Source organism: Sminthopsis crassicaudata, chromosome 1 (genome assembly GCF_048593235.1).
Source record: "Sminthopsis crassicaudata isolate SCR6 chromosome 1, ASM4859323v1, whole genome shotgun sequence".
Lineage (NCBI taxonomy): Eukaryota > Metazoa > Chordata > Mammalia > Dasyuromorphia > Dasyuridae > Sminthopsis > Sminthopsis crassicaudata.
This window is the reverse complement of record NC_133617.1, coordinates 422,363,013-422,388,535: the sequence shown is the minus strand read 5'-3', so window position 1 is coordinate 422,388,535 and position 25,523 is coordinate 422,363,013. Positions and strand designations below refer to the sequence as shown.

Below are 25,523 nucleotides of genomic sequence, written 5' to 3'. Positions count from 1 at the left end.
AAAAATCTCTTTTAGTTCTAGTATTCTGTAATTTACACTGCTGTACAAATGTGAAATTTAATACAAGAGGGTATTGTGAAATTGAAATTTAATACAAGAGGGTATATTGACTTCAAGGCTCAGGTTAAAAACTCCATTTGCCCAGTGTACCTATCTAGTAATTAATAGTGCTGAATACCACCTCACCCTCCCACTCCCAAATTCTCCTTAGACACTATCTGGAAGTCACAATACTTGAGTTTTTGTACACTGCAAAAGAAGAGACAAAGTTTGAAGTATAAACTTTATTGGATGCTTTAGCATTTATGTTGGTTACATGAGAAGCCTAACTCTTTGCTTCTGTGATTCTGTCCACAAGAGACAGTAAGGATTGGTTTGCTGAAGGAAGTAGTCAAAATGAAACTTCCTCAGAGTCTAGGGTAGAAGCCTGGTTCCCAAGCCCAGAAACACAGGCCATTTTCCTCCTAGGGCTATTTGTCCACCTGCCTTTGGTGTGGTGGACACAGTATAGCAGCTTTATTCTTTTTTCTCTCCCCTCTTTCCAACCCAACATGTTAACCATTGTTTTGAATGAAGCATCTCATCCACTGAAAGTGAGCAACACAAACCTGAGTGATGAGAGATGAGAGGAAAGAAGAGAACTCTTAAGTACAAGGTGGAGCCCCTTAGGGGAAGAGTTCACTCCAAGAGGCTGAGGGAAATTGCTCCACTGCATAGATGGTTTTGGATTTAAACTGTGCTTCCTGTATCGCTAAGTTCTGGGTTTGCATCTTCCTCCAAGTTTATATTGCTGAGGAGGATCCATGACTCTAAACCACCCCCACTCCCTTAATATTTGGGTTATAAAATCATATTGCAGAGAGCAATCTGTTGGGTGTTAACTTTAGTGTCTGGTTTTATTGGTTGCTTGTTTTCTCAAACCCAGCTTTTTTTAACCAAAAAAAAAAAAAAAAGTCACCTGAGGAGGTGGTTTAGTCAGCAGGATTAGGGTAGGGGTAGGGGTGAATTGAATGAGATCATTCCTGGAGGGTACCAGGGTCCCGGGTTGCTCCTTCACATGAAGTACCAAGCCATCAGTCCAGAAGCCAGGGCCACAACAGCAGCGAGGACGAGTTGAAGGTTGGGCTGCCTCAATACGACCATGACATTTTTGAAGGGGCAAGCACTACCTTCATGGGCACCTGTAGGGGCAATGCCAACAGGAGACACCATGGGGTTAGAGGGCCAAGATGACCAACCCTATTTGAAGGTGTCGGAGAAGGATAAGACCCACCTTTACCTTGTTGAGCAGCATAGTACGGGCACTTGCGGACATCTCCTTTCCCATCATGTATTGGGAGCTCTCCATCCTGGGATTCTTTGGCCAGCAAAGAACCAGCCTTATCCAGTTCATTGAAAATCTGGAGGAGCAGAGTATCAACTAAGCCCTCAACTGACAGTTCCCTCATTAGTCTATATTTGGAGGCTGAGATGACAAGTGCCATCCATGATTAGATCAAGTATAGAGACAGAAGCCTCAACTCTGAGGAACTCATTAAAAGAAGCAACTTCCTGCTGAATAAACATTCAGGGTAACACTCTATAAACATGTTGCTGCTAGCTGAATCAGTTTCTAGTCTTTAACACCTTTCTTGTAGGATGAAGACTGACCTCAGATCTGCTGTGGCAGCTTTTCTTGCCACTTCATAATCTATTGATTCTCTCACTGATAGTAATACCCCAAGGGGACAAATGTACCATCAATAACCTGATAAAATCGTTTTCACAACATAAACCAGGGAAGTCTAATTCCAATATTCTTATAAGGATGGATTAAGAATTGAGTACCTTAAAAGCTTGGCATAGGGTTTAAGAGAGCCAGCTTTGAAGTCAGGGGGACCTGGTTCAAGTCCCACCTCTGACACATACTGGTTATGAGATCCTGAACAACTCACATATCAGTGCCCCAGGGAATTCTCTTAGACTATATAACTTGCAGAACAGTTGCAGATCTGCATTGATAGTAGTTTTCTCACCAGGAGAGTTCCCTATACCAATAAAATCACAAGTTAAAAGTTTGAAGTAGGATACTAATATAATACCTTTTTTCTTAGAGGTAAAATAGCAACAAGACATAGCTTGCTTGCAATTGGCCTCTCTCACATACGAAGCCTGAAAAGTAACTTCTATTGTACATCTCTAGACAATGAAAAACCATTTTCAATCCTGTACTTAGTGAAAATTATAGCATTTTCTGAAATACTTTCAAATTGGAAGCAAAAGGCTATGACTAGCGAAGTTTTCGATAAGAAAAGTTTGGGTCCTCAAGTTCAAAGGTGATGGCCAATTTCATTTGTCACCTTTGGTCAAACCATTCAATTCTATTCTCACATAACTCCACTATTCTCCCCCTCCACCCTTCACATGTGCCCTAATAAGGCTCAACTCCCTCATTTGCCAAATAGTTTCCTATTTGAAAATCTAGCCAATCCCACCTGTCCCCTTTATCCCTCCACGGGTACCTGCATGTTGTGCTCGAAGGCCCTGTTAGCCTCCTCAACAACTTTCTCCTTGATCTTCAGATCCAGGTCCAGGGCATTCATCCTGGCCCGATAAAACTGCTTGAACTGCTGGGCATTGTCTATATTCTCAAACAAGTAAAACTGGGTCCCTTCTCCTGTGCTTGGGAGCTTCAGCATCCGCTGGGCCACCTTCTTCAGTACCTGGCCCCCAGAGAGGTCCCCCATGTACCGGGTGTAGGCATGGGCCACAAGGAGCTCAGGCTCGTGCTGCCCCACATAATGGATCCGGTCTACATAGTGCTGAGTAGCCTCCGAACACTTCACTTTCTCCCGCCAGTCCTCACCAAAGAAATACTCCATGTCCTTGGTCAGTGCTTCTTTACGGTGTAGCTCGGTAGGGAAATACAAGGGAGCAAAGGCCGGGTGATTCTTGTTTCGGTCCATCTCTTCTTCCAGAGCTGAGTATGTGAAATAAAGTGCAGTGGTAGCTAGCTGTTGTGGACAGGGTAAGAGAGAGGTGTGAATGTGAGCATTGCAGATTTAGGAGTTTGGAGTTATCATTAGCTCTACTGACTTATATCAAGAGCAACTGCTGATGGCTGTTTAAGCATCAAATGGAAAACTTAAGTACCACTCCCCAAAGTGTTCTTCAGACATGAAACAAGCTGTCAGATCTGGGCCCTCTGGCTTAGAGCTGCAGCCACCTCCATTTCTATCTCTCAGTTATACAACAGACACTGTCTAGGGGAGCTGACAAAATTCTTGTTGGTTGTTTCAGTAGAATCTCTGTTGAAAGCTTGGCCTCCAAAAGAACTTGACTGGCAAAGTCAAGAGTTAAGGCATAATCTGGAGACTCTGAAATTGACCCTGTCCCCTCCCCTATGCCTCTGGTGACCAGATCATTTCCAAAGAGTAGGTGCTTTAAAAACAGAATAAGAGTAAACAAGCATCTGTGTAAATCACTTTACATACCAATGTTTCCTGGACGACCATATTGTATAAATCAAATTTTTTGAAATGAAATCATTTGAAATATGCTTAAGAAGCTCATTTTAAAAAATTTATATAGTTAGTTCTTTTCCATGCAAATATTTTTGCTTGATACTAATATCTGCATAAGAATTTTTGTTAACCCTGACTTTTTGATTATATGCAGCCCCAGGTGCCTCAACCTTCTCTGGAAGACTCTTGGAGAATCTTCCTGGAGAGATTCAGAATTCCATCCCACAACAATATGAAACACACAGCAATGAGTAGATACAAAGCTTTTCCACTACCATTGTTTTCCACCCTAAGCCAAACCAAACCATCCTCTTAATATTCTTAAAGCTCTTAGATCATATCAGGCACCATCATACTTTTGTGGCAGGTACAGACCTTGAAGAGATCCTTCTTGATATGGCCTTTCAAGAAATCTTTGACAAACTGGGTATTCTCAGCACGATCATGAGACTCCTTGGTCCCATCCTTTAGAAGTTCAGAAAGATCTGTGGGTCTGTGGAGAGAGGAAAGCGCCAGAAGTAAGATTTGCTGAGCCTCCTGGGAAGCAAACCTTATTTGAGTTCAAGGTCTTCTGCTCAGAGCTTTTCACAAGGTATTCTATGGGGACTTATTTATCAAACTCAGCCATTCGTAAATACTCTGCACTGTGCTTGTTGGTGAAACTGGCATATCCTAATCATAACATACATAACAAAAGTCCAAATCTCAGCAAGTCAATTCACTGAAAGATACACAAAGATCTGGGACTGGCTCACCAGGCCTAGACTGAGCATCTGGCTGGACACAAACCTAGGAGTTATCACCACAGGGTAGCTGCCTAGTAAGGATAAGCAGGCACAAGAAATAGCAGTTGAGTCTGGAGCAAAGACAAAGCAACTTCAAATTAGAGGTTCACATTTCAAAGCCCAAGCACCTATTTCTGGATCAAAAGCATGCTCTTTTTCTAAGTCTGGTGAAAAGCCAAGGACAGCTTGGTAAAAATGAGAGCTCTCAGAACAAATCCCCACGTTATATTATATAAGCAGCTTTCTAAAACCCAATTCCTTAGGGAACCTGTTTATGAGACAGAGATATTTTCAGGCCATGCTATAGAACAACAGAAGCAAAGATCTGGCCTCAGTGGTACAGTGTGATAACAAATGACCCTCCCCCCACTCATGCCAACCCTTCCCTTTCTGAGTATGTAAACCACATAGGTGAAAGATAGTCTGCTGCTACATTTATTCAAACACCAAAAAACTATTCTCTGGCATGAATCTATCTCACAGTTACTATGTTCTCAAGAAAACAGAACTCCTAAGATAACAGTCTCCCCTGAATCTTGCCACAGGGACAATCTTCAGTATTGAAGTGGTGAAGGCCTCATGGTGCAAACACCAGCTCTTTTTGCATATAAACTAAAGAGCAAGTCTCCACCTGTGCCTACTAGAGCCTTAACAGCCAAGGGGTTGGCTGGTGACACTATCCCTTGTATCAGGTCTCTAAAAAGATACTACAAAAGACAAAAACAAGCATGGAGGCCAATCTGTAATCATGGAACGAAGTTAAGTAATCACTTGACAATCCAGTCAGTAGATAAAAGTAAGAAAAAATATGTTGTTTAACATATATTGGACTACTTGCCATATAGGGGAAGGGGTGGGGATAAGGGGAAAAAATTTGGAACACAAGGTTTTTCAAGGGTCAATGTTGAAAAATTATCTATACATATGCATTAAAAATAAAAAGTTTTAATTAAAAAATAGTAATTCTTTTTTTCTGAGGCATTTATGGTTATTTGCCCAGAATCATATAACTAGGAAGTGTTAAATGTCTAGGATCACATTTAAACTCAAGTCCTCCTGACTACAGAGCTGGTGCTCTATCCATTGCACTACCTAGCTGTCCCAATAATAAATATTTTTTAAAAAAGAAAAGATTATTATCTTAGGAGTTCTGTTCCCTTGAGAACATAGTAATTGTAAATAGATAGGACCAAGGAGTCTCATGACCATGCTGAGAATATACCCAGTTTGTCAAAGAAAAAAATATGGTTGAGAGAAAAAATAGGTATGCAAGGGCTAACAAGAAATGAATTGAATTCAGGAGGACCCGAGTTCAAATCTGACCTCAGACACTTAACACGTCCTAGCTGTGTGACCCTGGGTAAGTCACTTAACCCCAGCCTCAAGGAAAAAAAAAAAACAAATGGAGCTCAAAACAACTCCAAGAGTTATCCTGAGCCACCTCTTATGCTTATTCTTGTCCCTTAGCTTGTACACAGGAAGAGCCCTTCACCAGCTCAAATGGTGAGTGAGTATCTTTACCAGGAGTCACTTGGAGCCATAAAATGAGAATTCTGCAGATAGGCTTGGCTGCCAACCTTCCTTTCAGCACCAGCACCATCTTTGAGCTTAAAGTCTTTTAGACAAAGAGTTGGGCACTATATGAAAAACTGCATAAATTCTCAGAAGACTTGTGTTGCCCTACAGATATCTAGTGGAGTAGAAGCATAAAGAAAGGACAAAGTTAAATGCATTTACTCCTATTATTCCTTCTTATGTAAAATCACTGAATTAAAAAATAAAAAAATTATAAAGTCTAATAACTACTGGTATTATCTACTTATTGTCCTAAGGAGAGAGTGAAAACATTTTAGAAAAGGCAAAAGCTCTGCATAAACATCAGAATTGCATTGCTATTATTTTACACTGTGGGTTCTGTATTCTTTCTGTAAAGGGGATTAACAGTGTAACACAAGGTATGTCTATATCAAAATAAAACCTTAAAAAAGGAAAAGAACCTGAATCTGGGAGGAAAAGTAGAAGAAGCTTGTTATTTTGATGTATTTAAATCACTCACTTTGCATGGTTTTTCCATTCGGGTTCTCCATAGCCTCTTTTTTCAGATTCATCCATTCCCTCTGATGGTGTCTCCAATTCAGATGACATTTTGGCTTAGTGCAACTCTTCAAGCTTTCTTTTACCCCTCTGGTCCTGCAGGGAAACATTCAGGGAAAGCTAATGAGGTTTTTTGCACAGTGTCTGATACATGGTAAACATTTAATAAAGGCTTGTTTAACATTTAATAAAGGCTTGTTTAACTTGACCATCTCCTTATGCTTAGAAAATAGTCTCATCCCAAACATTTTCACCTACTAAAATCCTTTCTTTATGACCTAGCATAGTTACTGCATCCTCCATTAATCTTTTTGTTATCCTATCAAGTTACAAAATAACTTTATAGTTATGCTAGCAAGTTGATCTCTCCCATATTGCAGTTATTTTTGATGTTCTATCCCAATACTGTTAAGATTATAAACTTCTCAAGGACATTTGCTCATATTTCTGGTACCTATCACAGGACAAAGTACATAGTAACTGCTAAATGTAAAGTGACTTTCTAGATGTATGAAAATTGGATAAAACTGGATATTTGTTAAAAAGAAGTAATTTCTAGCAACAAAATGTTTCTGATAAAAGAAAGATAATTATGCACAAGATCCACTGTCTCTAAAGTCAAAAATCACAGAGGAAATATTTGCACTAATTATAACAGAACAAGAGGAGGCAGCTTGGAGTAAGGAGTCCCCACAGTCCTCTCTCTGGGTGCAGATGGCTCTCTTCATCACAAGACCATTGGAACTGGCTTGAATCATCTCAATGTTGAAAAGAGCCCCATCTAATTGACCTAGAATGCTTAAGAAATTGATACATATCTCCAAAAGGCTGTATAGAAATATTAAATTAAAAATATATATATAACATTCCAGTGTAGCAATAATCAAAGAGCATGAGAAAAAATTTTTATAAGAAATAATCAATAGTCATATGAAAATATGCTGCAATTCCCAAGTCAGAGAAATTGAAATCTAAACATTAAGAAACTATTTTATATATCCAAGAAAATTGGCAAAAATAGCCCCAAAGGGAGAGAGGGAGAATCCATTTGGGATAGGGCTTCAGAGGATAGTCTGGTGTAAATATTATGGAAGGCAACAGATACACAAAATTGTATCCCTTTGACTCAAAGATTCCATTGATCAGAGTAAAAATATTCATGGCTTTTTTTTTTTAAGCAAAAATCTGGAAATAGCCTACATGTCCAATGGCTAAATAAAATGATATAGTAATATAATTGAATAGTAAAACTGGTAAATACGAGTAGGAAAAAAATGATGTAAAGTCTTAGTCTATTGATTCAACAAAGACTTCAATTTCCTCATCTATAAAGTGAAGGCTTCTAAGGTTTCTTCCAACTCTGAATTGGACCCTTGAGGAAGGGAAGGATTTTCAACAAAATTAGATGAGGGAGAAGATTTCATTCCAGACATAGGGGATGAACATGAGCAATAGTTGAGAAATAGCAGTTTCTAAATATGTAAAGGAAATCTGATGTGTATAATAAGAGAGTAAGGTGAAATAAGGCTGGGAAAGTCCCCTAGAGAAAAACTGCAGATGGTCTTGAATGAAGCTAAACAGCTTACATTTAGAAGACAGAGTAGTACGGTTGAAAGAAGAAAACTGGAGTAGGGAAGGTCTACAGACAAAATGAACATGTGACTACTGTGGAAACTTATGAGGTGGGAGATGATATGGCTTTAACTGGGATTCTGTGAGGTGATGAGAGCCTGGTCTTGAATGGCAGCAATAGATGTGAAAAGGTTTAAGAAATGTGGTGGAAACAAAATCCCAATTTGGCAAATGACTGCTGACGGCAAGAAAGATGACTCCTGAAGAGCCAAAGTGAAAGATGGTATAATGATGGGAATACGAGAGAAAGGATTTGTGAAAGAGGTAAGCTTATGAGTTGAGTTTCAAAACATGATGAATATTGATGTGAGGAAGACATCCAGGCAGTATCCAGAGGCAGTTGGAAAAAAAAAAAAAAAAAAAAGAAAAAAAGAAAATGAAGGGGGAAGAGAATATAAAATATACATATACACATATAGTCACATATTTACATACACATTTATATATATATATATACACACACACACACACACACACACACACATACATATAAACATATGTATATTAGGAATGCCATGAAATTCAGGATGGAGATACAGATTTGGGAATGTTGTGAGCAGAGAGAAGTATCTTGCCTTGTTCAAATGCTGCCTCCTCAATTTCCAAATATATTTTGTTTAATAAAGGAACATGGCATAAATCTTAGTTCAGGCGGAATAAAACAGGTACCCATTGTAACTGCCAGGAAGGCATAGCAGTTACAACCCATGATGGTCTGTTTTGTCATGTTTATTAATCTCTTCCTTGTCATGTTAATAAAATGAAGTACATCCCATATGAAGATCTTTCTAAATGTTAAGTGGCTAGGAAATATTAGAAGTACTGTGTCTGCTTTTCTCTCTTTTAATTATTTTCTACTTATCTTGTATATAGTTTGCTTTTTTACACATTTATTTGCCTGTTGTCTTTTCTATTAGATTTTTAGCTCCTTGAGGGCAAGGACTGTCATTTGCCTCTTTTTGTTCCCTAGCATTTAGCATAGTGCCTGGCAAACTGTAGGTATTTAATATATGTTACGCTATACACCTAACATATAATAGCTGTTCGACATTAAACAATAACCTCTTTTTTTATCATTCTGGAAAATCTCTAAGGCTAAAAATTGCAAAGTGGTGACCTGCATTAGTAGTAGTAGTTTCCCAACTTATAAAGTTTCCTTAGCAATGAAACTAATCCAGTCCTTGTGGCCTAAAGGTAAAGAGGCTAAAAAGTATTAAGGAAAAAGACTTGAAATCCAATGATAAAACAGAGAAGCTGAAGAATACCAATGTCAGAGGACAATTTCTGAAATTCAGTAGAAAATTCTCATATACCCCAAGTGCATCAATAGTCTTACACTTGGTGTTTTTTTGTAGATGATACTTATGACCTTCTTTACCAGTTAGGCTGCCCCCCCCATTAGACTACAGAGTAAAAACCCAAACTACATAGAATATAATTGAACAAGGCCTAAGATAAGTCTTTTCCTTCACAAAATAGAACCAGACTTGATAAGGAATCACATTGGTTTTCTTAACAAGAGAACTTTAGAGCTGGAAAAGACAATACCCTCCCCTTCACCACTATTTTACAACAAGGAAACTGAGGTCCAGAGAACTCTAGCCACAGTCACAGGTTTATTAGCAGCAAAAGTATGAGACAGGAATTCTCAAGCTTCATAGTGCTTGGCACAGTGTAAACACTTGTCATTCACAGCAGACCTAGCATGGGAACAGACTTTTAAACTACTGTGCCAAACATCTAATGATCTTATCAACATGATCTTTGTATTCTATGACTTGTTTTAAATATTTCTTACATTGGTTTGAACACAAGTGAAGACTTTATATAGGCTCTAACCTTTAAAATGGTAACTTTTTTTTGAAAAATACATGCATGCTCCAAAAATACCAGTTGTAGGTTTTACTTAAGTCCTGGTTAGAAAGAAAAGTATAGCTTTCATTTGAATGAATTCTTCTAAAGGTCTGTGATTTAAATGGTGAGTAACCATCTCACTGAGGAAGCAAAGAACAGTGGAAAGAGTGTGGATTTGAATAAACTCCTGGGTCCAAGCCTGATTGAAGAGATCCATTTAAGCTTTTTTTTGAATCTCAATTTCTTCACATATAAACTGAAGAAACTGGAATGGAATACATGTCTGGGAAGGTAGATTCCTTTTAACTCTAAGTTAATGATCTGAAAGGCCCCACTCCTGTACTCAAGTCCCATACAGGGAGTAAACAGTAAGATCTGGAATAGATTGTGGGCCACCTTCCTTCTAACAGGGTCCTTATTCTACTGTTTTAGCTCACTCAGCTCCTAAATGTTTCAAAGCACAGCATCTTAACTTCTTTGTAACTGACACAAGACCCTTTCCTATGACAGAAAACAATCTTATTCAGAAGATTTTTCTTTCTCATTTTAATTTCATTAACTTCACTTCTGATTTTTGTTATCAAAATGATAGAAAATAATTTTCAGAGTACTGCAAGATTAAACAACTGGCACAAATGGCACAAACAAACTGAGGCAAATTTATAAATCCTATGTCCTTTCATCCCATGCAACTTTTATCCATGTCCTCCAATGAATCCTCACAAGTGATGCTGGTAGGTTTCCTCTGGATCCCCTGATATTGCATGATTAATTGTAATTCTTGGTATAGGAGTGTACTACCACTTTGTATGTTGCTCAAATCTCATATAATGTTCTTTATATGGCAACAAAAGTTGCATAAGATGAGGGAGTAAAAAAACGCTCTAATCTGCAACAATAGGGGAAACTCCAACATCAAAAAATTACAAATCTCCTAAAGAAAAGTGGCTTTTTACATCCCCAAATATAGCAAAGATATATTCAATAGACTATATGGAAAATGAGTATGAATCACAACATAGCATTTCCACTCCCTCTGTTTTTGTCCCATTGCACTTTTGATTTCCTTTTCAGGTTAATTTTACCTTATTTCTAAGTCTGATTTTTCTTGTACAGCAAAATAACTGTATGGACATGCATACATATATGGTATTTAACATATACTTTAACATATTTAACATGTATTGGCCTACCTGTCATCTAGGGGAGGTGGTGGGGAGAAGGAGGGGAAAAGTTGGAACAGAAGGTTTTGTAAGGATCAATGCTGAAAAATTACCCATGCATATTATCTTGTAAATAAAAAGCTATTTAAAAAAAATTGTTAAGAAACAAACTGGCTATATATATATATATATACACACACACACATACATATACATAAACCCCAAAACACTAAGCATTGCAAAGAACCTCAGAGAACATCTATTGCACTCTACTTTATAAGGTAGGTAAAGATACTTATGAATAGGGATGAGAATCTTCCAGCAAGAAGGGATATACAAAGTACATATTTTTTTTCACTGTTGCTTATTTTTTTATTAACATTTTATTAAACATTTTATTAAATGTCAATATTGCACTGAAGATGTGTAAGACTCATGACTTCATAGAAGTTTATGCACTGAGACAAAATGTATTTTTAAAAGGCAAGTGATTCTATCAACCCACATAATTCATATGCCAAAATCTGCTGCCACAAAATGAAAAAAATCAAAGCCTCATGCTTAGGAGAAGGTGGATATCTCTTTTGTTTTGCTTTTTCCAAAAACTGATAAGAGGAAGGCTTGGGACAAGGTGACAACCTAAGAGACAGATGACATGACAAAGGAGGCGGTAACAGTGCAGAGTTGAAATACAATCTGGAGTAGGCAAACAGTATGAAAAAGAAAAAAATCAAACATTTTCTTGCTACAGAGAAACCCAATCAAAAATAGCTGTAGAATAAGACAGTATGCAACAATGCAGGATTATTAGCTGCTAAAGGGAAAAACACAGAGAACAAAAATTATATATCTTTTACTGAAGAGTCAAAATACAAGCAAAATTACATAAGAACATTTTCAGATCAGTCAAACAACAGGTGGAAAATGACAGTCTAGATACAATATAGTAAGAGCTAGAGAGACATAGAGCACAAATATATATTATATTCAGACTCACGATAATTTTTAACCTGTAGCTCATTCTGAGATAATATTACATGTTTTTGGTTGAAGGGGAAAGAAGTAGTTGAGAAATACAGGAGGTGCTTAGAAAATGGTTAATGAGTGATCTGTGCTGTTTTTGCTAGGTAATTATTGCCTAAAATTGCAGAAGCTAATCATACCTATGGGGAAAGAGTATAAAGACTGCAAATCTTCAGGCAGATTTCAGAAAAACCTGGACTTATGTGAAATGATGCTGAATGAAATGAGCATAACCTGGAGAACATTGTACACAGTAACAGTAACACTGTTCAATAACTTTGACAAGTCTTGACTTGTCAACTTTGACAGGCTTGACTCATCTCAGCAATAAATAATCTAAGACAATTTCAAAAGATTCATGATGGAAAATACTATTCACACTCAGAAAAAGAATTATGGAGTTGGGAAGCATATAGACACATACTATTTTCACTTTTTAAAAAACTGCTTTTCTATTCTTCTGGTTTTTCCCTTTTGTTGTGATTCTTCTTTCATAGCATGATTGATGTGGAAATTTTTTTTTTTAATACAATTGTATGTTTATAACCTATATCAGATTGCTTGTTATTTTAGGGGGGGAAATGGGGAGAAAAATTGGAATTCAAATCTTATAAAAGTGTGTTGAAAATTAGCTTTACGTGTAATTGGAAAAAATAAATAATTAAGTGGGGAAAAAGAATGGAGTTCCCATTTGATTTTCCAATCTGAATCTCTAACAAGACTGATTGCTAGTTGGTGAAATAATCGAGTTGTGGTTTGTTTTTTTTAATCTACTTGCAACACTGAAATTAAGGACATGTAGAATTTTACCAGACATACATAAGACATATATATAAGCATGCAGCAGAAGGAATTTCAGAGTATTTTGAACAAGAGCATCCCTGCAAGAATATGTTAAGCTTCCTCACAATACGACTCCCAAACATGAATGGCTGGTACTCCCATTAAATTAAGAAACTATTACTATGCTATATACACACTCACCTTTCTTTACTCCCGGGTTATTCAGAGACAAAGAGAAGATCTGTTCTTCACTGAGTCCTGACTTTATTGGCTAAAATGGTACTGAAGGGATGGAGATAAACAGTAGTCTGAAAAAGAAGGGACTAGGTGCCACTACTGGATGTCTGGAAAGGTAGAGCTGCCAGATTCAACAGGTCTTGGTGGACAATGCAAAAGGAAATTCTAGGGGAAATCTCTGCATGAATTCAGTTATGTCATAATAGTCCTCTGTACATAGCACCTATCACCATAGTAACTACATGAAAACATGAAATCCACTTTAATTCATCTAACTGAAATTTGGTAACGCATGTTTGTAGCAGAATTCCTATCTTTTAAAAAATATTCTTCTATTTAATACCTTCTTGCACTCAAAAGTGTCCATTCATAATTTCTTTCTTGGGCAAGTTGCCCTTCTAGATTTCAAGCCTTCCATGATCTGGTTCCCACTTTTCTAATTCTGTTCCCATAAAACTGACTTACTAGCTGCTCTCCATATCCATCATTCATTCTCTGGCCCCAGTGTTTGCACAAGCGATGCCTTCTCTCATCTTTGCCTAACAAATGCCTAACTTCCTTCAAAACACTGCTTAAGTGACATCTACAGGAGGCCCTTCCTGCCCTCTCCTTCCTCTCCACTTCCAGTTACTGGCACTCATTTTCTCTATAGAACCTCAAGGTCTGCAATTTATAAATATCTCATTTATTCTCACAAAAATACTGGGACGTAGGTGGTATTATTAAACCCATTTTATAAATGAGGAAACTAAAGCAGGTAGGGATTATGTGATTGGTCCAAGGTGGTACAGCTAGTATCTGAGACCAAATTTGAATTTCAGTCTTCCTGACTTTAGGTCCAGGTTTCTATCCACTGCACCTTTCACTACCTCTTAATTACTTTATGTTACTTTGAAATTACTTACTTGTGTACATGCTGTAAGCTTCTGTATAATTTAAGATCCTGGGGGAAAGAAGTACTTTGTTTTTGTCTCTGTGTCCCTTGGTACCTTATACACAACAGGCACTACAATTTAATAAGCATTTATTAAGAATATGGGGAGCACTGTAGACTTCTTTGTTTTAGTCTGGATGAGTGGTTTTAATGAGGGGTTACTTGTGGATGGAAAATTCCTCTACTTATGAAGATCGGCAATTCTGTTAAATGTGCAATTTTGGAATCCATAGTTTTCACTTGAAAGATTTTTTTTCTCGTGGTTTTTCCCTTTTGTTCTGATTCTTCTTTCACAACATGACTAATGTGGAAATATGTTTAATATGATTGATTGTATTTATTTACCTATATTGGATTGCTTACTATTTTGGGGGGTGGGGGGAGAGAAGAGGGAGGAGGACTTTCAGAACCTTTCCAGTCCTCTTATCTTTTACTCACCTCCACATACTCTGCAATCCTCCAGGTAATTCCTAAATAAGACCCTCCACTTCTAGACTCCAAAACACTTTTCACTGGCTGGACCCTAAGCTTGGAATGATCTCTGCCTCCTGGCTTCCTTCAAGTCTTGGCTGAAGTCCTACCTTATACAAAAAGCTTCCTTAAGATGGAGAAACTGAGACCCAGAGAGATTTAGTAACTTGACCAAGGTGATAGCAGAACTAACACTCTCTCCTCTCTCACAAGGTTGTGAAAGACATTGGGGTAAATGTTCAAGAGTCACATAAATGGGCAGTCTTTTCAGAACTTGGATTTCTTAGCTGCTAGTTTCCATCAAATTACCATCTATTTGTACACAGTTGCATGTTGTCTCCCCTATTAGACTATGGAGCTGAGGGGATGAGACTGTTCTGGTATCCCCAGCATCTGACACAATGCCCGGAGCATAATACATGCTTAATAAATGCTTGATGACTGGTTGGCTACTTTGATTTTTGCCTTTGTATATTCAGAGTCCAAGACTTTGAGGTGTTTAAATGACCCTTCCATGGTCACAGAATAAAGCACACTCATAATGTAAATCCAGGTTTTTCTGATTCCAAGGCCAGCTAAGATATATCTCAGAAAAACTACCACTGTGTCAATGGAAAAGTACATAAAAACTTAGTGTCCAAATAATTGAATTTGTTTTATGTAAGCTGTGAGAAAATTTCTGTATTATGTATAATTGATAAGTTTGCATGAAAAAAAAAATAGAACATATTACTTCTCAAGATTTTTTTTTAAAAATCTCTCCTATGCTATTATTCTGTAGTACTCTAGACAATACAATAGAAAGCTTAAAAAAAATAACCAAGTAAACAGCATCTTCTACCTCTTGAATAAGATCACTGGAATCGGAAACAGCATCTGAGGCCTTAAAAATGATTTTTTTCTCAAAATAATAAAATTTCTCAAAAATATAGTTCCCTTCAATTGATTACTTTAGGCAGGAATTAACTATACAACGCTTATAGCAACATAGTAAAAACAAACCTATATATCACAGACATCATTAATTTTAGAGATTCAATGCACTGAATATTAATGGTACTACAAGAAAATGCAATAAGCAGGCAGCTAGGTGGCGCAATGGTTAGAGCACCAGCCTTGACTTCAGGAGGACCCAAGTTCAAATCTGGTCTCAGACACTTAACTAGCTGTGTGACCCTGGGCAAGTCACTTAACCCCAGCCTCAGAAAGAAGGGGGGAAAAAAAAGAAAATGCAATAAGCACAAAAAAATCAGAGAGCAAATAAAGAGACATAAAACTATGTTGCTATTTATTCTCATTTCTCTGCAGTGTCTGGATAAAAAAAGTTAATTCATGGATAAACAGAATATATTCAGACTGTTAACTAAAAATTGCACTTTCTCTACTTATTCTACTTAATAAATAATTGAAAGGCTAGAGAAGATCAGAGATCACTTAATTCAACCAAATTCAGATTTGATGTTGATCAAAATTACATACCCAATTAAAAATAGGACTAACACTCATTTCTTTTACATAATTGTGAAAGAGACTGTAGCAGATGTTATAAACTGTCACAAATGGGCATAGTCTTTTTAGACTATGGATTTCTTAACTCCCAGTCTCCTGTTCTTTTTATCAAATTACCATTCATATAGTAAATCATGTATTGAACTAAAAATTTTTCCTTGAACTTACATTCTAAGAGAGAAGACAAAAGTATAATACAACAAAACCCAATAAATTAAATTAAATTAAAGTATATACAAAAAAAGTCTTAAGGACTCAGAAGTGAGTCACTATGACTAGTGCCATAATTCAATTATTCACAGTTTAGAACACCTAATATTTTTGACTAGTAGGTAACTTTTACCTGTAACTGTGAAAAAAGTGTGCTCTCTTTTCAAAAGCACAGAAAAAGGTTAACAAATTATTAAATATGCGCCTGCTGATGGCTGATCAGTACACACCTAATTAAATAAGCACTTTATGTCTTAGCCATAATGCTTAAAAAAAAAAAAAAAAAAACCACAGTGGAAGACAAAGACAAAAAGGAATGGGTAATGATCAAGAAAGCGATACCAAAGGGAGGATGTGATTTGTTGAAAAGCAGATGCTTCAGAATTAGGAAGGTTAGATTTTTTTTTTTTTTCAATCTGTTTTTAGTGATAATTTGTTTTTGGATCACATTCATTTTCCTCCTTGGTTCCCCTAACTCAGTACAACTTTCTTTGTAATAAAGGAGAAAAAAAAAGCTCTGTAAAATCAACAAATCAATTGTATTTGTAGCTATACTGAATTCAATATTCATAGTCTCCAATTTCTGCTTTAAGTATGTTAGGGCTTATTCTGACTGCTGACCATCTCACAGATGTATGAAGTACTGAACAAAAGGTCCCGAGAATATTAATCTGGCTGCAATTATCTATAGCATACTTCAGAATCTAGAGACTGGCACATGAGAGTTAAATTTAAAATTCTGGCCATGAATGCACTTTTGTTTTTTTGTATGAGCTCATGACCATCTGTGCAAGGGACAGTTTCTCAGCAGTTGAGTCAAGGCCAAGTAGTCAGGAGCAAGATCTTACTTCCATGAAAACAAGAACCATAAGTCAGTTTCTCCATTTTTCTTTCTGCCATCAATCAATAACAATGCTAAAAAAAAATTTTTTTAATCACAAATCATAGATCTGGAAGAAGTAGAAGTCACAAATTTAATCCATCAATCACCTGACCTCCCCTATAGTCGTCCCAATGTGAGAGAATAAACCTAAATGTATATCAGAGATGGGGCTTTTCTTTTCTTCCTCTACTATTTCTCTTGGTGATCTCATCACCTCTAAGCAGATGATTTTCCGATGTACTTGTACAGTACTAATTTCTCTATTGATTTTCTCACATCTTTCCCTGTCTACTAGAATATCTTGAAAAGGATGGATGTCCTGAAAATTTCTTAAAACTCAATTCAGTCCAAAATTGAATCCATTTTTCTTTCTCCATTTAGCCCTCTCTTTTTCTTAAATTCCTGCTTGCTGTTGAAGGTACCACTAAGCACCTTCCCAGTCCCTCAAGTATACAACCTTGCTACTATTTTGTACTTTCTCACTCTACTTCTAATTTATTGTCAAGTTCTTTGTAACATCTCCCATATAACCTTCTTCTCTCTACGGATATTCTAACCAATCTGGGGCAGGTCTTCCTCACCTCAAGCAGCTTGACCTCCTGGTCTCAGGTCTTTCTCCCTTCTCCACTTCCCTATTCAGCTTCATAAGTTTCCTAAAACACAGGCCTGACATTCCCATTCAGTTTATTCCAGCAAATTCCTATCACTTGCAGAATCACAAATCCTGTTGGCTTTTTAAAGTCTTTTACAACCTGGCCCCTCACACCTTACTCACCTCTACACCCTTTGCAACTCAGTGACATTGGCCTCCAGGCTGTTCTTTGAATAACATGCTTCATCATCTCAGCCTACAAGTATCTATCTATACTGGCCTATAAGTGGAAATACTGTCATTTCCTCTTCCTTCCTAGCTTCACTAGTTTCCTTCTGCTAAAGCCTCACTTTCTGCAAAAAGCCTTTCCAAGTTCTTCTTAACTGAGACTTCCCAAATTTAACCAGTGTATGTCTTGTTTATATGCTTTTCTCCCTTTAGACCATGAGCATCTAGATGGAAAGGATTATTTTCTTGGTATCCCCAACATTTAACAAATGCTAGCTGATTTGACTTGACTTTCACTTGACTGAAAACAATCAATGTTGAAGAAGCTGTGGCAAGTTAGACATGGTAATCTACCACAAGTAAAATTGTTCAGTATAACCATTTAAAAGATAATTTGGAATTATATATATATTTTAAAAGCATTAAAATATTCACACCCTTTGATCCAAAGTCCCACTGCTACATATACACTATAAGGTCAAAAACAAAAAGAAGATCCCATATTCACCAAAATGTTCATAGGAGAACATTTTGTGATAGTAAAACAGATGTCCATCCACTGAGGAACAGTTAAATGATGGTACATGAATGTAATGGAAATGATAGTTAGGGGAACATAACAGATATAAAAGTATGAAAAGGCTTATATGAAATTATATACTGCAAAAATGCAAACAGGAGGAATAAAAACCTGAAATTGAATGCTGTACAATTATAATGACTAAGTTTGGTCTGCAATATTTGACAAAATATTCTACCTTCTTTGCAGAGGTAGGTTACTGAAGAAGGTACAGATTATTGGCATTATACATCAGAATCAGTTGATTGTTGGTTGGTTCATTCTATTGAACGATTTAAAACCTTTTTTTAAAAAAAATCTTTAATTAGGATTGTTGGATAAGGAAGTGGGTCTTTGCTAAGGATGTGTAAAAGAAATGAAAGACAAGATCCTGAACTACAAGGAATTTATAATCTTCCTGGAGAGACATGATGTGCACACATGAAGCAGTTAGCTAATCATGTAAGATAATAAGAACCAATTTAAGTCACACAGACTAGTTTCCTAAACTAACTTGATCCTGGAAGTTTTGTGGTTTGAATATACAAACTGTGGAGTTGGAATACCCTCAGAATAAAAGGGAATGGAATTGGAAAATTTTGCAGCAAATTACAATCCAGCAAGGATTTATTAAGGTTTTATTCTGTGCCAGGCATTGTACTAAGCCCTAGGGATATAAGGAAAAACAAAATTAAGTATATATATGCACATGCACACAATGTGGCACAAAAATATTTTCTTATATTTTAGAAGAGATTACTGGCATTGACATTTTCTGGCAACCTTGTTCATGTTTTGTGGAACACTGCTTCCAAGGAACATAGTTTGGAAAATACTGCTATAAATAGTAAAGTGTTATTGAAGTTCATAAGTGGGAAAGAGAACTTTGAGCTAGAGCAGTTGAAGGATTAATAAAGTAGAACTTGAGCTAGGTGAGTAAGGCCCATTAACTCACTGTTTGGGTCCTGAGTTGACTCACACTGAAAGTAAATATCAGTCATTTCTACTTTGGCCAGAAACCCTGAGGTTCACCCATTTATTTATTTATTTAGGGGGTTTTGTGTATTTTTTAAAGTTAAAAAAAAAAAAAAATAGGTGAGAGTCTTTGCTTCCATTGCTCCCTAACTTTAATCACTGAATAGGTGCGGCCTCAGGCAAATTGAGACCTGTTGAAGACCTTAGCTTAAGAGACCAAGGTCTCCCACTTCATCCAAAGCCATTCTAGTCGTCCTAATCTATCTGACCACTGGACTCAGATGGTTCTGGAAGGGAAAATGAGGCAGATGACTTTGCACAGCCTTCCCTCATTCAAATCCAATTCATTTGCATGTCATGGAGGATGTGATTAGGAAAGGACTAGAGAAGAAGGAAGCAAGCAAGATCAAACAAAGGAATGAGAAACCAAAGTTACAGAGGAAACTTTTGAAATCTTTTGCATGGGACAGGCCTTTTATAGGATCATGCAATTAGAACTGGTCTAATCAAAAGCCCTCATTTTACAAAAGAGGAAACTGGGACAATGAATTATTGCTTAAAGTTACATAGATGATAAGGGACAGAGGCAGCATCTGAACCTAGTTTCTTTGATTCCAAATCCAACATTTTATTCTGTGATACTGTTTTTCTCTAAGGTCTTTGTAAGGATATCCACTCATTCCCAGATGGACCTAAAAAAGGAATTCATAACTTGATGTTTAGCAAACCAAAAAAGTTTTCATTCTGAATGCATTAAAAAGACATACTTTTTACTTCATGCACCCCTTAGTAGACAGTTCATAAATGTTTGTTGATTGATTCAATTCCAAACCAAGAAGTTGTTACACCTCAAATACTTGAGTTTCAGAATGAAGTTGGATATTAGTTTCCAAATAGTTGGGCTAAAAACTACCTAATAGGGTTGGAAGTGGAAATGGCATTGAAAAATTTAATTTTATAAAAAGCCTTTCCTTATTTTAGAGGAAGATGCTAATATTTTCAACCAGGGTTAACTAGCTTTTTTATTTTCAAATAAAAAAAAGTTTCGAGTAAGAGCCCAAACTCCAGTAAAATATCAGCAGATGGAGTAAACTATGTTTAGAGTAATCGGCAGGCTCCAACTCACTAATAGGTTTGGGGCCAATCTATCCCAAGCATGTGAAGACTTTCCCTAGTGTAATGAGATGAGAAAAGAGTAGAACAATTTTTTCCACTGGCCATGATGGAAGGAGAAGCAGGTATTATGGATTGCTTAGATCTTGATCAGATATGATCAAGGTAATCCACTGTATCCTGGGATATCAACACTCATCTTGACTTTTGTCCTGCCAGAGCTTAGATAACTCAGGAAGAGAGAGTGAGGTTGATGACTTGGTACAACTCTGCCTCACTTAAATCTAATTAAATGCACATGTCAAGACATCACTCATGATGTCATTGGTCCTCTTGAAAACAAAGGACAAAACAACTTTGTGCTAATAAGTAAAGTGCTAGGGACAAAAAAACAAATAGTCCTTACCTTCCAAGAAGTATACATTTTATGGAGGAAACAACATCTGTTCATCTAAGTCAAAATAAAATATGTACAAAGAAGATATGAAGTAAACAGCCAAGGGACAAGGAGTCCTCCTTCAGAAGAGAGCAGCTATATAAAAAGCATTTAAACTAAGCATTAAAGGAATTTAGAGATCTAATAAAGAGTAAGTATATTTCTGGCATTGGGGTTGAATAGCCTAATGCAAAAGCATAGATGCAATGTTATATACAAAAAACAATCAGTAAGGCAATATGGTTGTTGAAAAGTAGTAATGTATAACAAGTCTAGAAAGATAGAATGGAGTAAGACTGTGAAGGCCTATAACTACCAAACAGAGAAGTTTTCTATTTTATCCTAAAGACAACTAAAAGTACTATTAGGACAATATGAGCAAGAAAACTAGCAACTTTGTGGAATGTGTAGCTGAATTCTATAGTGAAACATTGAAGATAAGGAATAACCACTAAAATATATGTTCAGTATATAAAGAACTACTATGGAGAGATCGAAAAAAGATCTATTGCACAAAGCACTGCTGAAGGAATCACAGAACATTAAATTTTAGAGTCAAGAGGGACCATGAGAAATCATCTCCTCCAGATCCTGAATCTGCAGAAGTATCAAATAAAACTTAATTTTATAGCTTCGTCAACTAAGACCTACATTAGTTAAGTATTAGTTAAGTTATTTTCCTAGAGTCACATTAAAGTGAAAGGAGAACCAGAATTTGGGTTTCCTATGTCTTAATGGAGTGTTTTTAACCTCTTTACCTCCACCCTTCCTTCTTGAGGGTGGCATGGTGACTAGAGGAAATAGGGATGAATTTCACAGTGCCTGTTCTAGGCGCTGCAAGTGAATGAATAATTCAGTATAATACTTTCACTTTGGTCATTTGAGATGTGATGTTGATTGACATTTTAGACAGGATCTGCTTTACTCCTTAAGGTTCCTGTTCCCCCACCACTATAAAGACTATCTGGGGCAGCTACTGAGCTTGGAGAGGACCTGAATTCAAATCGAGCCACAGATACTTGACTCCTATTGTGTGACCCTGAACAAGTCACTTAATACAAAGTGCCTGAGGACAAAAAAAACCTGGCTAGATATTCACTGAAGACAGATTTTAGCCATTGTAGACTGAATACATTGTAATGATTTATGGAAATGGGAAAAAAAAAGTTATTTCTTTTCAAATAAAATATGTAAAATATTTTTTAGAACCTATTCCCCAAGAAAGTTCTATCATAACTTAATAACTTACTGTGCTTCTTCCCTTTAAAATAAATTCTACAAGTTTGTGTAAAAATACATTTTTCAACACATCAGAATACATGTTTAGAGTCATGTTACAATCTACATGGAAATGCCATTCTCCTTCCAGAGATTAAAAGGGAAGAAAGGTTAAAGTGACCTCATCAAATTAACAGTTCCATTGATCTATCCATAACAAATCTGTAAAACACACCACACTAATATAATAGCGTTGAATGTTGTTAAACAAACTGACTATTCATTAGAAACAATTTATATGGCATTGCAGAAGCTGGCTAGGAGTGAAGAAAGGACTAACTGTTCTTTAACAGCCTTTATTGTGCCAATGAGGTCAAGCTTGCTTCTTGAACAAGCCAATTATTTCTCATATGCCGTACTAAAGAGTGTACTTTATATTTACAATCTAACCCCCTCCCGAAGATGTGGCAAAAGGTAGTGGGAAATGATTCAAGTAACTAAAAGTGTTTACTAAAACAGAAAAGGAATTCATGAAAACCCTCAGGGAAGCGGGGAGGAGGTCAAAGATGTGATTTTTGCCCACCAAAGCAGATAATCAGTAAAACAGTGGGCTGACTTGGAGTTAGCATTTTGTCACTTTGCACCCACCTTATAATGAGCCCGATTTTGCCAAAACAGGCCTCTTAACAGACCAAGTTGGTCACCAGGCTTCCAACGTGCCCAAAGCGGGAAATATTTGAGGATAAAAGGAAGCCACTCCGGTGTAGTGGAGAGGAGCACGTACTCTGTGGGAATAGAGTCAAATCCCGCCTGCCATTTATTACCTAAGGTCACTTTCCCCTCCCCCTGCCTCAGTTTCCTCACCTCTAAACAGAGGAAGTGAACACAAGACCTCAGAAGCCCCTCCCCGTTCTAGATCTAGCTCGAGGATTCTTCCAGTCCTAATGTTTTCAGCCTGGTCCCCAAAATGCTAAATTACAGCGGTGCATTTAATTCTGATGATACAGGAAACCCCAAGCCGCCCTCATGGGCTTCCATCCCCGCCCAGCTCCGGGCGTCGAGCAGAGAGCCTTTCCAAAACAGCAACCAAAGCCCTGCACCTTCCCCTGACTCTGCGGCCGCCCCCGCCTCCTGCGGAACACTCCTCGCGCGAAGTGTCCTTTTGTTTCTTCCTCGGCCGAGCCTCTCACTCCCCGCGGATGAGGGCAAAGCGAGCTTCGGAACAGAGAACTCCGCGGATCGAGGCCCTCTGTGGCCCAGCCCAGATGCAGCCCCATGTCCCGGGGGAGCGCGTTTCCGCACCTTTCCCGCCCCGCCCCCGAGTGGGGGACCTTCTAGACCTCGTTTCCTGCCTCCTCGGGGCGGCCTGGTCCGCGTCGCATCCCGTCCCAGCGTCTCGGCGGCTGCCCCTCCCCCACTCGGGCCTGATCCCGTAAAGGTGACTTCCCCCTCCTCTTCGCCCCACCCCCGCCAGGTCCCTCAGCCGGAAGGCCCGGACGGGACGGGACGCGACCCAGCTCCCAAGCTTCTTTTTCGGTCCCCTTTAACGCCTTCCCATCCGGCTCGCTCCCTGCCCGCGGGAAGTCCCCCAGGGGATACATGGCGACTGGCCCGAGCCCCTGACAAGAAGGCAGACGCAGCTCCCGAAAGGAAGATGGGAGAAGCTTGAGGAACAGACCCAAGGTCCTAATCGAGGTAGCGCCGCAGTGAGTGGCTCACCGTTCCGCTCCGTCCGCTGGCGTCGCCGCCTCGATAGAGCTGCCGGAAGTAGCCACGCAACACGGACGGGGGCGGAGCCCCAAGGCCCCCTGCTTAATTATTCATGGAGGGTGGCGCTGGCGACGTCTCCCCGCGCGCCGCGGGACCAGTATCCCGTCCCGAGCAAATTCTTAGAGTCTGGGCAATGGCAGGACAACAAGGAGGCTCCAAGGCCGGAAACTTCAGTATTTTTGGTCCGACTCCTGAACAAACTCTTCCACACGGCTCCACATCCCACGCTTGAGAGCCGGGCAGGGCAGGTAACCTACTCTGACTGACACACCCACAACAACTTGCCCCAAAGCAGATTTTCTCCCCGGAGGCTCCTCCTGGCGACCATGCTCTTGTTTTGTTTTTTTTTTTTAATTAATTTTATAATTATAACTTTTTTTTTTAACAGTACATATGCATGAGTAATTTTTTTACAACATTATGTTCCGAATTTTCCCCTCCTTCTTTCCCCCCTCCCCTCCCTCCCTCCCCTAGATGGCAGGCACTCCCATACACGTTAAATAGATCCTGCTCTTTAAAGACGACTTTGTCCACTTGTGGCCCTAATGCTGTCCGTAAGAGACCCACCCAGAAATTTCTCCCAGTCCTGAAGTCTTTTACCAACCACTGTCTGCATCATTCCTTATGCTTGTCACATATAGACTGTATTGTATGTGATAGCATCACCTCCTGGCGTAGTGTCCTCTTAGGGCCTTGGCGTGTTGTGTCTTAAGTACCCAAGATAGATGCGCTCTAAATGCGTTTTGAAGTGATGGCTATTTCTTTGCGTTTCCCAGGACTTCCAACAGGGTCACATAATAAGGCCACAGAATAGATGCTGAAAGATCTCTGAAAAATTTCTTCACAGTGGCCTGACATTCATAAGAATTTTGCCTTCTCACAAACCTAGGCCAGTTTCCTCAATTAATTTATCTCCCTTGAGGGGCTATCCGGTAAAATGGATAGAGACCCATGAGCTTCCCTGAGTAACCTTTCAAATCGGAAGAACTGGTCTGTTATGTGTGAATAAAAGAAAATTATAATTACTAGTGCCCAAGCTAAAACAAAACAAAGCAAAAGCAAACAAACAAAAAAACCCGCCATCATCTCTCTCTCCCCCCTAGAACCTCTCAGTCTAAATAAAAGTAACCAAACTTCCAGTCAGTCAACAAAATTTAACCAAATAACGGGCACAGGGAGGCCTTTTACAAGTGCCCACAACTCCCCTCTATAAATTAGAATAGAAACTTCACACAAGATAAATATTAGCATTAAAACTTAGTCAATCTGCATCCAGTCAAAAATTACACCATTAGAGTCATTGCTTCAGATTTCAAGGTGGTGGTTACTGTTTGTCCTTCCTGACTTTCAGTGTCCTGATGCCCCGTTAAATTGCAAACTCTCCCCAATCCCAACATCTCTTATTTCACACTGTTATTATTTAACTATTTATTAACAAAGCCTGAAAAGAATAGGAAACAGTTGAAGAGTGAAGAAGGGGAGGAGATGAAAATACTGGAGTCCTAAAAGGATTGAGTGGGATTTAATTAATAATCAGAATAGTTCATCAGA

General features: G+C 38.2%; 1 protein-coding gene and 1 long non-coding RNA gene across 16 annotated transcripts in view; one reads left to right on the top strand and one right to left on the bottom strand.

Annotated features, from left to right (window-relative positions):
* Positions 1-269: 269 nt before the first annotated feature.
* Positions 270-24,236, bottom strand: HMOX2 (heme oxygenase 2). 15 transcript variants are annotated; one of them, XR_012484518.1, is made up of 7 exons: positions 23,922-24,236; positions 6,345-6,478; positions 3,879-3,996; positions 2,502-2,993; positions 1,274-1,400; positions 959-1,181; positions 270-608 (listed from the first exon to the last, which is right to left on the bottom strand). XR_012484518.1 is itself a non-coding variant. In XM_074280388.1 (7 exons), the coding sequence occupies exons 3-7, from the start codon at positions 6,431-6,433 to the stop codon at positions 1,054-1,056; spliced, it is 954 nt and encodes a 317-aa protein (XP_074136489.1). In that variant the 5' UTR covers positions 6,434-6,478; positions 22,851-22,987; positions 23,881-23,909; the 3' UTR covers positions 270-1,053. The 15 variants fall into 15 exon arrangements, 12 of the variants coding, with proteins under 12 accessions (XP_074136489.1, XP_074136497.1, XP_074136486.1 ...); XR_012484519.1 differs by having other exon boundaries at positions 1,280-1,400; XR_012484520.1 differs by lacking the exon at positions 23,922-24,236 and adding an exon at positions 13,039-13,254 and having other exon boundaries at positions 1,280-1,400.
* LOC141550119 (uncharacterized) overlaps positions 24,133-25,523 on the top strand; it is a 47,173-nt gene continuing 45,782 nt past the window's right edge. The window contains exon 1 of the long non-coding RNA XR_012484521.1: positions 24,133-24,220. This is a non-coding gene — a long non-coding RNA (uncharacterized LOC141550119). The remainder of the gene's footprint in view (positions 24,221-25,523) is intronic.